The 14,815-nt window shown below is 39.7% G+C and overlaps 2 protein-coding genes across 2 annotated transcripts in view; both read left to right on the top strand.

The window, feature by feature from the left end:
* fand (Pre-mRNA-splicing factor SYF1 fand) overlaps positions 1 to 233 on the top strand; it is a 58,660-nt gene extending 58,427 nt beyond the window's left edge. The window contains exon 16 of the mRNA XM_045769438.2: positions 123 to 233. Coding sequence (XP_045625394.1) covers positions 123 to 181 — 59 coding nt within the window. The 3' untranslated portion in view covers positions 182 to 233. The remainder of the gene's footprint in view (positions 1 to 122) is intronic.
* Positions 234 to 5,109: 4,876 nt separating this feature from the next.
* LOC123774809 (ribonuclease H2 subunit A) overlaps positions 5,110 to 14,815 on the top strand; it is a 35,681-nt gene continuing 25,975 nt past the window's right edge. The window contains exons 1-2 of the mRNA XM_045769436.2: positions 5,110 to 5,340; positions 9,623 to 9,821. Of these exons, the coding sequence (XP_045625392.1) occupies positions 5,214 to 5,340; positions 9,623 to 9,821 (326 nt within the window). The 5' untranslated portion in view covers positions 5,110 to 5,213. The remainder of the gene's footprint in view (positions 5,341 to 9,622; positions 9,822 to 14,815) is intronic.

Below are 14,815 nucleotides of genomic sequence, written 5' to 3'. Positions count from 1 at the left end.
ATTAAAAGATTTCTGTGTGAAATGTTACATAATTGTTACAGATTCAGATATATATGATCTTGCTGAAAAAGGTAAAATATGGCAGATTATAAGATTCTTTCTTAATTCTCTAAATTTTTCAGACCTTCCTCAGCAACGAGAAGTACCATCAGCAGTGTTTGGCCAGCTCAAGAAGGAGTAAACTGTAATTGTTTTAACTTTGGTCTGTTTAATAAAATGTAAATAAAATTTTACATACAGTATTTTTATTACAACTTTTACATAATATGCATCAAGAGTCTAATATTATGGTGTCTGCAAATCTATAAAAGTGCCTGTCTTATTTGAATAAGACAGGGTATGACAATTAATAGCTGATCTTATTGTCTTTGGTTCTTTTAATACCCATCCATGCCTGATTGAGAGGGGTGTGAGAGTTTAGACTCCCAGTTTTCTTGCCTAAGTTCTGTAAAATTCCAACTCTTCTGGCAGTGCGTTTCAAAGTATGCAGTTTGGGGGTCATTGTAACAGGCATGGTGTTTATTAGTTTTCATCAAGTTCTGGCTATCGGACAGTATGGGGGCCAACCTAAAGGGTTAACGAATATCTGATTCTTATGTACTAGATCGTTATTAAATGTCTGGACTGTGGAGGGATCATAAGTGCTATATTACTCTGACATGTGAGCAGACGAAAGTCTTCCTCCTGTCGAGCGGAAGAAACACTGAGCCACTTGCATTTAAAAGTCCCACCGGGCAGGATGATAGTCGTTCTAGGGTTATGATCTGATAACAAATCTGTTACAATATAGATGTGCATCAGGCATGAGAGATGTTGAAACCAACACAAGAGGTCTAGAATGCTTCCAGAAATCTGCGTGTTTTCAAAGTCGCCCACAATCTGTACATTATCATGACTATTTAGTAGCGACAGCAGTTGATTCCCATTCCTGTTACTAAAGCGGGAGCCACAAATGTCCTTGTGTCTGACATTGTAGTCACCAAAATGATGGTAGGCTCTGCTTGAGCACGGCATGGAAGATCAATATAATTGAACTGGGGAATTAAATGAGGTACTTTGAGCTCTGTAGCATATAGATTAATATATATATTGTGGATCGAGTTGTCCACATAAATCCTCACTCCATGATACTGTTGTCCCTCGGTTTATTTTTCTCAAAGAAATTCATGGAGGAGGGATTTTTTGATGTATAGAATGCAAGAGTTACTGGATTTGAGGTTGTAAAGATCAAATGAGGGTAATTTTGGGGGGTAAGGATCTTGCAGGAACTTGACATACACTATCAATTGGTTCAGTTATTACTTTGTTATGTAAGTCGGAGAACTTTTTTTTTTTCGTGAAACATGCAACTGTTTCAACATGGTGATCTTGAATCCTTCTGTAAACAAAAACTTGCCCACAATTTAACTGGCAAAAGGGTGCAAAATTTTGTTTGAAAACAGTGCATTGTTAACTTACAACGTTAATGTTATCAAGCTATTTTACGCAGGGTAAAACTTTCCCTTTGTTTAGTGCCATTATTACTACCTTCAAATTTATATAATTTATAATTAAAGTTAATAATAATTCAGTTTATTAATAAACTTTTATCGCCATAGCATGATTGAATCACCAATAGGAAAAATACTAAGTGGACTCGTACTGTCAATTTATATAATGCTTACGACACAAACAATGCAGCTAAAACTGCATATAATAAGCTTGAAATTGAGTTAGATCTATATTGGCATTCCAATCTCTTGTAAATCCAACAGTATATCAGGAAATTAGGAATGTCAGAAGAGCAGTCAATGACACTCGAAGGCCAAAAAGCATATGTATAATCAGTTATGATATGTGTAGAATTGAGAATTATATGTACAGACAGCACAAAACGTCCACTATAAACAGTGTGACATTGTAATTGTAATCCCAGAATTAGGCTGGTATATCAATATTTATGACAGGTGGTTGTTATATATGTGTGTGTGTGTTTTCTATAACTCATAATGCAGTGCAATAAAATTATTAAAAAAAGAAAAAAAAGAATAGGGGTAGTAGGAGAAGAAAATATTAGTGTTTGGTGGTCTTCTGAATACTCTTTATTTTCAAGCACTGTTCACTACAGGTAATGAACCCCCCAATGGTAGATACTACCCCAGTTGTAAACTATGTAAACAAGAGCTATGATATTCTCCAACACCTTGAAGGAGGTAAAGAAAATGAAAAGATGTTTTTTTGTGAATATATACCAGTTATTACATTCTTGTAAAGCCACTAGCACACAGTGTTTCGGGCAGGTCCTTAATCCTAATTTTTCTCAAAGTGCGATCCGCCAAATTATTTAACATCCAGGTACTCATTCACTGCTGGGTGAACAGAGGCTACAGTTAAGGATTGGCACCCAGTCAATCCTCCCCTGGCCAGGATACGAACCCAGGCCAAAGCACTCACTCAGTCCCCACATGGAGACTGCAAATAATACAACCCATTATTACTCACTCACCAGTTACACTTGCCTCTCACTGTCCTATGAGTGGCAGTGGGAACAGTATAAAGGCACACACAACCCATACCTACACCTTACCCACTTCCACCCCAACCCATCCTACCTACACATCACCACATTACCCACTCCCACCCCACCCATCCGAGTTACACATCCCCCACTTCCACCCCACCCATCCTATCTACACATCACCACATTACCCACTCCCACCCCCACCCATCCTACTTACACATCACCCACTCCCGCCCCTACCCATCATAATCCTACCTACACAACGTGCACCTTCTCATTCTTACCAGTTATGACCCCGCTCCTGTGCCATGTAAATTCGCTATGGGCTCACCATAGCCTGTGCTACTCGGAACTTTGTGTTCCGAGTAGCTGAATCTAAAACAACAACAGCATTCTTATTCTTATATACAGCTTGGGGGTCTGACCGTTGAGTGGACAGCGCTCGGGGTTCGTAGTCCTAATAGTCTGGGTTCGATCCCCAGCAGAAGCAGAAATAAATGGGCAGGGTTTCATTCACCCTGATGCCCCTGTTCACCTAGCAATAAATAGGTGCCTGAGAGTTAGAGGGATGTATGGGAAAATTAGGATTAGGGACCTGCCCGAAAAGCTATGCATTGCAGACTAGTGGCTGTACAAGAATGCAAGAACTCATGTATGTATGTATGTGTGTGTATGTTAACAAACACAGCAACACAAACAGTGCGCCAAACACAAGTCAGCCTCCATTTAATATACAGTATATGCACACTGATTTTAGTGTATTCACCTAGTTATGCTTGCAGGGGTTGAGCTCTGGCTCTTTCGGCCTGCCTCTCAACTGTCAAATATTTTTTTCCCCCATGCACGCACATGCCACCAGGAAGCAGCCCATAACAGCTGTCTAACACCCAGGTACCTATTTACTGCTAGGCAAACAGGGGCAACAGGGTGAAAGAAACTCTACCTATTTGTTTCCGCCATCGCCGGGGATCGATCCCTGGTCCCTAGGACTACGAATCCCAAACGCTGTCCACTCAGCCACCAGGCCCCCATATATCTCCACTCAGCCACCAGGCCCCCTTATATCTCCACTCAGCCACCAGGTCCAACATATCTACACTCAGTGTAGATATGTTGATGTGATCATCATAATATATAGATGCTAGGACGACAAAAACGTATTTTATTCATTAATTGTATAAAGATAAATTAAAAGAACTCAACCTAAATATTATCTGAAGACATGCGCTAATTATATGATCAAATGCCATGTATTTATTCATATTCTTAACTTTTTATCAACTTCTATTGTCTCGTTTTGGTCAAAAAATAATTGTCTTGGAAGACGAGAACAACAGCGAACTCCAGCCAGCGCACATGTGTAAACAAAAAGGGTTCGTGTATATAAACTTGTTTGTGAACGAACTGGATTTTTGTGTACTGAACCGCCGGTATCCGAAATGGTTATATATGATTCGAACAGTTCCCAATTAGGATGACCGGCCCTCAGGTAAATTCAGGTAAACACTTTATCTGTGATTGCCCTGTAATCAATGATTTCAGGCCAAACGGCATGAGGAACTTTTGGCTATGTAACTGCTTCATACATTGTTTTCCTTGTAAAATAGAAGAGTAAGGGGAGACATGATAACCACCTACAAAATTCTCAGGGGAATTGACAGGGTGGACAAAGACAAACTCTTTAGCACGGGCGGAACACGAACAAGGGGACACAGGTGGAACTGAGTACCCAGATGGGCCACAGAGACGTTAGAAAGACTTTTTTTCAGTGTCCGAGTAGTTAACAAATGGAATGCATTAAGCAGTGATGTGGTGGAGGCTGACTCCATACACAGTTTCAAATGCAGATTTGATAGAGCCCAGTAGGCTCAGGAATCTGTACACCAGTTGATTGACAGTTTAAAGGCGGGACCAAAGAGCCAATAGATCAGAGGCCTCGAAATTGAATTGAAATTGAAATAAGTTTATTGAGGTAAAATACACACAGAGGGATGAGGTAGCTCAAGCTATTCTCACCCCATTCAGTACAACGTGTTAATATATACATAGACACACATCACAAATAAACACATTACCAAACATTTTGAGAGGTAAAAATATACATTTCCTCCTTCACAAGTAGTATGTTATCAGACGTACACACAAATACTTTTATGACCTAGGTATACTGTATAGACAAATTGCAAGACACCTGCAGATAATTCAACAAAATATTACAATCTTGGTGCAAAATTCTTATATCTCTCAAGAATATCATCAACCTTTCCGAATCAGAGGCCTCGCGTTTCATGTTCTCTCTTGATTCCATGCATGATTCCATGCATCCTGTGGAATGAGGATATTAGATGAACTTGTAGCTAGTTTTTTTTTTATCTACACTTTGTAATCTTTCATATAGAATAAGGTATATAAGCTTGTGCATACTAATGTATTATTATTATTATTTATTTATTTTATTTATGCATTATTATTATTGTTTTTATGTATTATTATTATTGTTGTTGTTATTATAAACTAACTTCTAAATAAATAAAAGGCCCCTCCGATTCCTCAATCGTCGTCTCCCCCTCATTTAACAACAAGTAAATAAAATAGTAAACATTTGTACTAATGATCCCTCTCAGAGTTAAGGAACCCGCGAATTAGTCCAAACATTACGCGCTCCCGTACCCCCGTGTCGAGAACACTCAAGTACCACATTGACCCCATCACAATGGACTTGTCCGAGTGCTGCGAAAATAACCACAAAAATGTTTTCCTGGACTCGGCCGTGCCAGACGTGTGTAAGGAGGAGCCGTGTGTGTTGGGGGTGGACGAGGCTGGCAGGGGTCCCGTCTTAGGTGAGATCACACATTTACCTGTCTTCTTAACTTGGCTCAAACCCAAAATTTATCATACCAACCTATTTACTACTTGGTATTATCCATTCATATTATTTCAGGTGTGTTATTTACATTAATTAGATCAATCAACTGGTGTACAGATCTAATTTATTTACATTACATAGATCTACTACCCAAAATCATTTACGTCCTCTAATTACTCAACACAAAGCTGCTATTAGGACAATATCCAACTCTGGCCCCAGACATCACTCGGTACCCCTACTCAAATCTCTGAAGATGTTAGACATTAAGTCACTGCACATTCTCTCATGTGTATTATACATATATAAAACGCAAAATTGTAATGCCAATCCTGAACTCAAAAGCTTCATAGAAGGTTGTAACAGAACCCATGAGCACCACACCAGAAATAAATACAGTTTTGATATTCCTAGAGTACGACTTAATCAAACTAGAAATGCTCTACAAATCAAGGGGCCCAGATTGTTGAATGACCTTCCCAACCATGTTAAAGACTGTACCTCTCTCAACCAGTTTAAGATAAAAACGAAGCTATACCTAATAAATTCCCTGTAACCTACCTTACCCCTCTATTGTCAACCAATGTCTGTTTGTTTTTTTAAAGAGCACTGTTTGTCGACAGAATTGTATTTGTGCTGCTTTTTCAGCTATGTTTTCATTTCTTGTTTTCATTTTACTCTTTATGCTCAATTAGTATTAAGCTTTAGTCATTTAAGTTTTTCATGCCCGAAACGCTTTGCGTAATACTGTAGTGGCTTTAGGCATTGTATGTACTAGCTCTATCTATAAGTCCACCAATCTTTGTAAAAATTTCTTGTATGTATGTACCTTACCTAAATAAACATTTATTTATTATTTTATTTATTAATTTATTACGAATATAAATAAAGTTACTATGAATGTTGACCTGTCAACTTAATGCTTCATTCGCCAGTAACTTTTTGTTTGATTCCAGGTTATTGCAACTTTTTAGGTTGTGTTTTGTCTATTTGGTTATCAGTGGTAAAAAAAAAACTGGTAGTATTTATTTTATTTTAGATCATGAAAGAGTTGAAAACGAAAGAGCCTTCATTTTATCCCATGTTAACCCACTAATTCTTAATAGCATAGTGAATACTGAACTAAATAAAGTCCATTTGTGGTTGACTGCTAACAAACTTACCTTTAATATTGACTAGACATTTTACATATTGTTTGGTAATAAATCCAACACTCAAATTAATAAAAGAATTAACAATACAGTATCCAAATTATGAGCAGAGTAGATGTGAAGTTCCTTAGTGTTCATATTGACAACAAACTAAATTTCCTTTGCCATCTTGAGGTTATCTTGAGATGATTTCGGGGCTTAACGTCTCCTGCGGCCCGGTCCTCAACCAGGCCTCCTTTTTGTTACACCCCCCCAGGAAACAGCCCGTAGCAGCTGTCTAACTCCCAAATACCTATTTACTGCTAGGTGAACAGTGCATCAGGGTGAAAGAAACTCTGCCGATTTGTTTCCACCTCCACCGGGGATTGAACCCGGAACCTCAGGACTACGAAACCCAAAGCTTTGTCCACTCAGCTGTCAGGCCCCCCTGTGCCATACACAATACTGTATATAACTAATAAAGTTCCTAAAACTGTAGGCATTCTCTTAAAGTCAGATACAGTACTATGTACCTTGCCCTGCCCTCTCCTCCCCTTTCTGAGGCCTCGATTCTCCCAAAAAAACAAACGGTCAAACCTGTCAGAGTGGAGAGCTTTGCTCTTCAGTCCAGGTGAGTATTCTGTCCTCAGCTTTCTCCATCATTTTTATCCCTAACCAAGTCTTCTGCCCTAGTCACTCTGTATTATTACCTCATTTATCTATATCTCACCTATGGTATCTGTGCCAGGGGATCAACCCCCCTTAATTATCTCTGACCCCTAATTACTCGACAAAAATCAACAATTAGAACAATAACAAATTGTAGTCCCAGACTCCACTCTGCTCCCTTACTGAAATTAAGGGAGCTGTTAAATATCAAGTCACTGCACATACTTTCAAACATTCTCTGTATCTATAAAACTGAACTGCAATGCCAATCCTGAGCGGTTTCTCAGGCAGTTTCCAATTAAGCGGTTTCTAGAGCGCTGTAATAGAACTCATGGGTCACCACACAAGAAACAAGTATCTCGCCCTGCCCTGGTAACACACTATTACTCTCTCATCTATCCTTATCTCCATTATGGTATCTGTGCTTGGGGTTCTACTACCCAAAATCATCTACATCCTCTAATTACTCAATACAAATCTGCTATTAGAACAATAACAAACTCTGGCCCCAATAACAAATGCACTGCAAATCAAGGGACCCAGGATGATGTGGAATGACCTTCCCAATCACGTCAAAGACTGTCCCTCTTTCAACCAAGTTAGGATAAAACTAAGTACTACTACCTAATAAACTCCATGTAACCTACCTTACCTCCTAAATGTCAACCTATGTCTTGCTATTTTCAAACAATATTGATTATTGACCAACTTGTATAACTGTTGATATCCACTATGTATAAACTTGAAGAAAATTATAGTATTCTGTTTATTTAGTTAAAATTAATTTTGCTATGATGTTTCAATTTCTGCTGTTCCATCCATCATGTAATTATTATCATTCTTTTCTGTAGAGAGCCCCTCCGGCTCCCCGGAGCTATACTGGGCTGATGTGTATGTATTAAACCGTGGCATCAGTCAATTAGATTGGAGTTCTAGCCTACCGGGGACCATGAGCCAGAACCTGGGCCTTAAGAGAGGCATGAGGAGCAGTGGCCTATAGAAATGCCCATGTGGTTGGAAGCATTCTATGTCTGCCATCTACCGGGTTAGGCACCCAGAAAGGTAGGCGTCCCAAAACAGGCTCCACCTGGTTAAAATTGCTACTGAAAGCTGAACTATCAAGCAGAACTCCACAACCTGAAAACAAGCAAACAAGCATGACGTCACAATTGCCATCTCGCTGCTGTCTGTGCAGCTTTCCCTCCTCAGGAAGGGGAAGGGGAAGCCCTAAACCCCTCGTGCCGGCCATCCAACCTCAGTTCTGAGGCTGATAAGTTCCTCTTATGTTTCTGTTGTTAGATTACTCCGGGAAGCTGGAGGGGCTCTCCACAGAAAACCAGCGTTGAACGTAATGAAAGGCCATTTTCTGGGTGAGGCCTGGAGGCTCCCGGGAGTCGGTCGGCCGAGTGGACAGCACGCTGGACTTGGGATCCTGTGGTCCTGAGTTCGATCCCAGGCACCAGCGAGAAACAATGGGCAGAGTTTCTTTCACCCTATGCTCCTGTTACCTAGCAGTAAAATAGGTACCTGGGTGTTAGTCAGCTGTCACAGGCTGCTTCCTGGGGGTGGAGGCCTGGTCGAGGACCGGACCGTGGGGACACTAAAAAAACAAGCCCCGAAATCATCTCAAGATAACCTCCCCAGCAACCCACCCTCTCTTCGGTCGGCAGTTTTAGCTGTTTTGACATCCAGCCTCTAAACTGGGGGTGGATAGCCGGTGCAGGAGGGGGTCTGGATTTTCCCCTTTTCCCTCCCAGGGAGGGGGAGTTGCACAGACAGCGGCGTGGTGATGGTTGTGACGTCATGCTCATTTGCTCGTTTTTACTTTGGGGAGTTCTGTCCAACAGTTCGGCTTTCAGTAGCAAATTTGTAACTAGATAGGGTTTTTTTTGGGTGCCTACCTTTTTGGGTGCCTGACCCTGTCGATGGCATACATAGAATGCCTCCAGCCACACAGGGATTTCTATAGTCCATTGCTCCTCATGCCTCTCTGAGGGGGGCCAGGTTCTGGCTCGTGGTCCCCGGTAGGCCTAGAACTCTTTGCATAAAACGTAGTGGCTTCATTACTTGTGTCCAATTTTACATTACTCTTACTGTATATTCTTTGTGCACACATTCTTTTGAATAAAAATTTGAATTTGAAAAGTTTTAAGTTCTGTTTAGGGTTTTGATTGTAATTAAAATGTTCTATAATAGAATATGTTTTATTCTCTAAATAAATAGAATGAAGCATGAGGGTTACCTTACCTTAGGGTGACAGTAACTAGATGTTGGACACTGGTTGAGAGGCCAGGTCACACCAGCGGTACTCCCAGTACACTGCACTGGTATAAGCAGAGTCCATAACGAAAGTCTCATGTACCATGGTTAGACCTTTTTGTCATATTTTAAATAATACAATAATTGACTAGAGCATTACTATACAATATTAAGATTGTTCCCAATTTTATTACCCAGGTCCTATGGTGTATGGAATTTGTTTTTGCCCTTTGAGCAAGCACGATGATCTCAAAGCTGCTGGTGTGGCCGATTCAAAAACACTGACAGAAGAGCAAAGAGAGAAGATTTTTGGAATAATTCATGAACATAATGAGTACATAGGCTGGTCACTTGAAGTAATATCACCTTTATATATATCTAATTGCATGTATAAAAGGTAAGCTCATCTATTCGTTTGCCTTGTTCGGGTTGAATGTAGACACAGTAGTCGCTTCTGTATATATTTATTGAGTGAGGCAAACAGGTGTATAACTGGCCAGCCGAGGTCCACCTACTCTGGGTCTGTGAGGATGACTGAGGCTGCTGGGAGCATGCTTGATGCTCCTCTGTCTCGCATGACGTCAGAGGCCTACTTGCCTGTGATTGGTTACATTTCAACTGACAGAATTTGAGTATAACACCGCTCGGACACGCTACCAAGTCGACGTCCCTTGTCGACAAGCTCTGGCTAGCTATATAGTTACAATGATACTGAAAGGACCTCGGTGGGATACAATAATGGCTTACATGTGAAATTTGCATAATAAAACATTGAAAGAAGATCAGGTGTGCGTAATACAAACAACTCGGCATATATGCACCAAAAAAAAATTCATCATAATAGGTGAAAATCATGGTAACAATGCTTTGATTAAATCAGAGTATTAAGAACATGTGTATGTCTACTGATCAGATATGAACAATACAACTCAAGGTATTGCCTAAACAAAATTATTAACATGTGTCAATGGCATGTGCTTGAAAACCATACAAAATTAAACAATTATTACATTAATAGAACAAAGTTCTGACCTAACAACCACAATTGAATTTCAAGATAGATAATTTTTTTTTTTTTTTCTTTTTTTTTTTTTTTTTTTCGAAATATACAATATATTTACAAGACCAATGTACAATATATATAATGTGCAATATATTTACAAGCATATACAAGACCTGGATCAAGAAGACTAACATCTGCGTGATAGCAATCAGGATTCACTGGCCACAATGTGGTTGCTAGAACAATAATAACTCTTATGACAAGCACTGTAAAAATACAAATGGTAGTAGACTTAACAATGGCATCTAATTCATAACAAAATAAAGTTGAGAAAAACTATACATTATATATAATGGTAATAATAAGACACATGTGGTAGAAATACTGCAATTGAGTTTTTTTTTTTTTTTTTCAAAACAAACAGAATAACTACAGAGTGCATTCAATTATAAATTCTGCGGATATCTACACCTAGCTCATCCAGAGCACTATACAACTCTGGCTCTGACTGAAGGTCCGGAACAGATGAAACTTCATGTGACAAACTATCATCTTGAGAGATATCCTCGTTAACATCTAGCCAATGGACATGTGGTGAGTGCACGGTTGAAACGAGAGGTCTAGATCTAAGATTATAATTGCTAGTATGGGGTTGCTGAACATCAAGTGGTCTGTCAACCACAGAAGGTGGTGTCCGAGTAGGAGTATCTGTCTGGGTAAGTTCATTGTCATCTTCCTCATCAGTCTCGTCAACAGTCATTTTAGCTAACTTCATGTGGTCTAAATGCTCATTTATATACTCTCCTGTTAACAAGTTCTTAAGTCTGTATTTGTTACCTTTAATAAGCTCGATTACCTTATATGGACCCAAAAATTTCTTAGTTAACTTGTACATAGGACCAGACCTGTGTTGGTTAAGTATCATTACTACAGATCCAATAGTTATTTTATTGGGTTTAGCTCGTGCATTCCTTGCTAGAGTGAACTCGGCTGTTGCTTTGGACAGTTGTTCTCGTATTTTCTTGAATACTAATTGCATTTGTCTACGCTTCACTTGAACAAAATCATCTACGTTATATAAGGGAGTAGGAGGTACGTTAATCAATTCATTAGGGAGGATCTTATCTGTACCATAAAGAATAGCGTGAGGTGTGTCACCAGTAGAAACATTAATTGAAGAATTTATAGCACACTGAATTAAGGGTATAAAATCATCCCAATTGTTGTTATCAAAATTCAACGTGACTCTCAAGGCATCTAACACTTTCCTGTTAGTACGTTCAGCTAGTCCATTACTTGCCGGATGGTAAGGCATAATGCTACATTTTTTGATGTTATATAAATCACACAAGCTAGTTAGAATACTATTACTGAATTCCGGACCATTATCTGAAAGGATTACTTTAGGCATACTATATCTACAAATTATTTGGTCATGGAATGCGCTGGCTATGGTTTCTGCTGTTTTGTTCGGGATAGGAACTAGTTCGCAAAACCGTGAAAAATTATCGACCATTACAAGCAAATGTTTGTTCCCTTTCTCTGTTTCCGCAAAATTTGTCAATAAATCCATCGATATTCGTTCCCAAGGAGCTTTAGTTGCTGGGTACACCTGAATTGGATTAGGTCCTGAAACATGTCCCTTGTGCTGTAAACAAGTTAAACATCTGTCAACATAATGAGCAATCTCCTTAGCCATTTTTGGCCAAAAATATTTCAATCGACCTTGTTGGAGTGTACGATCCTTTCCTGGATGTGCACTTGCAGGAGCATCATGGATAATTTTTAACGCAGTTGGTACCAAGACAGCTGGAACAACTAACTGACAACATTTCCTCGGGGCTGTCCCTAGCTTTACTACTCTACACAGTAAATTGTCCAACATAACTAGTTCTTTCAATGGTACTGGTGGTTTATGAATCGGGCGAGTGTCTTGCTTAGTCAAAAATTTAATGACGGGTGCCCATATGGGGTCTTGTCTTTGTTCCGTTTCTACTACTGTAGCATCTAATGCTGGGTAATTTAACTGAATCGCAGCTACGTGTCGAGAAAACGCATCGGCTACAACATTTTGCTTTCCTGGAATATATCCAAATGTGGGATTGAATTCTTGAATTGTGAGCAAATATCTAGCAAACTTTCCAACTGGATTCTTATTTTTGAACAAGGGAATTAATGGTTGGTGATCTGTAAGAACATGAACTGGGTAATTATAAATTGTATCCTTGAAATGTTTAAGTGCCCAAACAACTGCCAAGGCTTCTCGTTCTGTTGCACTATAATTTTTCTCTTCTTTAGATAATGTGCGGCTAGCATAAGCTATTGCGTGATCTCTGTGACCTTCTGTTTGAAGTAATGCAGCACCTAAACCTATGTCACTAGCATCTGTAACCAACGTAAAAGGTTTAGAAAAATCTGGGTACCTAAGGACAGGTGACGAAATCAAGGCTGCTTTGAGTTTTTTGAATGATTGATCCTGGGCCTCTCCCCAAACAAAGGGTTCATCTTTTCTTTGCAACTTGTAAAGCGGAGCGGCTATAATAGAGAATCCAGCAATAAATGAACGATAAAATCCTACAAGACCTGTGAACTGTCTTACGGCTTCTGCGGTACGAGGTGTTGGAAAATCACGGGCAGCGATAATTTTTGATTCATTCAATGTAATACCTGAAGGTGTAACTGTATGACCTAGGAAATTAATCTTTTGCTTTAAAAATGAACATTTTGCAAGCTTTATTTTTAAATTAGCTTCAGCGAGCTTTGCAAGTACTTTTTCAAGGTTCTGGAAATGAGTCTGAACATCTTGCGACATGATTATGAGATCATCAAGGTAAACTAGAAGCGTACTTCCTATCAATCTACGAAATAGATTTGTCATGAGCCGTGAAAAGGTTATTGGACTACTACGCAAACCAAACGGCATTCTTTTGAAATGAAAATGACCATTGGGAGTACTAAAGGCTGTCAATTGTTTACTTTCCTCATCAAGGGGGATTTGCCAGAATCCCTGCAACAAATCTAACGTTGAGAATACTTTGTTTCGACCAATACTTTGCAACAAATCATTGAGAACTGGAAGTGGGAAACGATCAGGTATTGTTACTCTGTTAAGCTTGCGATAATCGATTACAGGTCTCCAAGACCCATCTCGCTTTGGTACAAGAATCAATGGAGCGTTCCATGGCGAATTACTCGATTCAATTACATCACTCTGTAACATTTCTTCTACAAGTCTATCTGCTTCTGCTCTCTGAGAATGGGGAAGTCGGTAAGCTGGTACATAAATAGGCGTAGTTCCTTGTTCAAGGGGAATTTTATGTGTAATAAGAGGAGTGAGACCTAATTTTTCTCCTGGTAGAGCAACAACAGCTCTATTCTTGTTCAAAATTTTCAAAAGCTGAGCCACAGAGTCAGGAAAATCAGTAGGACTGAGGTGTTGCGCTTGCACCTCTGGCTGAGATCCCTGTTCTCCTGGTGTGAGCGTACAAACAGTATGATCCATGGAGACATCATCCACAACTCGCACCGGTAACGAGCAATGGGCAAAATCTACAACATGGGTACCAGACTGGAGATGGATATCGGCATTACTTGTGTTCGCGATAAAAAGTGAGACAGTACCATCCTGCACTGTGTGCCAGGAGGGTTCAACAAATGTACCATTCACTTTACATGTTTCACTTTCCGCAATCACATCCGACAACTCAGGCACTCCCTGAACCTTAACTCTTATTCTGGTGAGAGAATGAGGGTGTAACACAGTGTCAGTAGCCATGGAACCACTGACTTCAGAGATGGAAGCTGCCAGGCGAGCGAGACAACGAGAATCCGTTAGGGCGTCCCCTTCCAGAAAGTCCCGATACTCATTCTCCTTAACAACTGCACAACTACTATGCTTCAATCGAGTGCCTGTTTTCTCGGGTATGCTACCACGACAATGATCTGACAAACCTACGCTAGCAAGGCGGGTGTCAACAAAATTAACATAATCTGATTGAAGGTTGAACTCGTGGCCCTGTCGATACATGCTACACAAGGGTATGACGTGGTCTTTGATACTTATGTTCCAACGATGGGGAAACAATGCAATATTTTCATCAATCATGGTGTACAGACCTAAGAGAATGTCTCCAGGAAAATGAATAATGTCAACAACTAAACATGTTATAGACAATGTGACATCATTGAACTTGAGTGGGAGGTCAATTTCACCCTGAACTTTTACTTTATTTCCTGAAATACCACTTAGAAAAGGTATGTGTGACTGTTTTAAAATAGTAGGGTGCATACTTTCAATGTCTCTAAGAGCTGAGGGCTTGACAATATTAATTTTTGCACCTGAGTCAAGAAAAACTTTTAAAACTCTACCATGTACAATGGCTGATACA

This window comes from Procambarus clarkii, chromosome 68, assembly GCF_040958095.1.
Source record: "Procambarus clarkii isolate CNS0578487 chromosome 68, FALCON_Pclarkii_2.0, whole genome shotgun sequence".
In the NCBI taxonomy this organism is placed as follows: domain Eukaryota; kingdom Metazoa; phylum Arthropoda; class Malacostraca; order Decapoda; family Cambaridae; genus Procambarus; species Procambarus clarkii.
The sequence above is the reverse complement of the archived record's forward strand: the minus strand, read 5'-3'. Positions and strand labels throughout refer to the sequence as shown.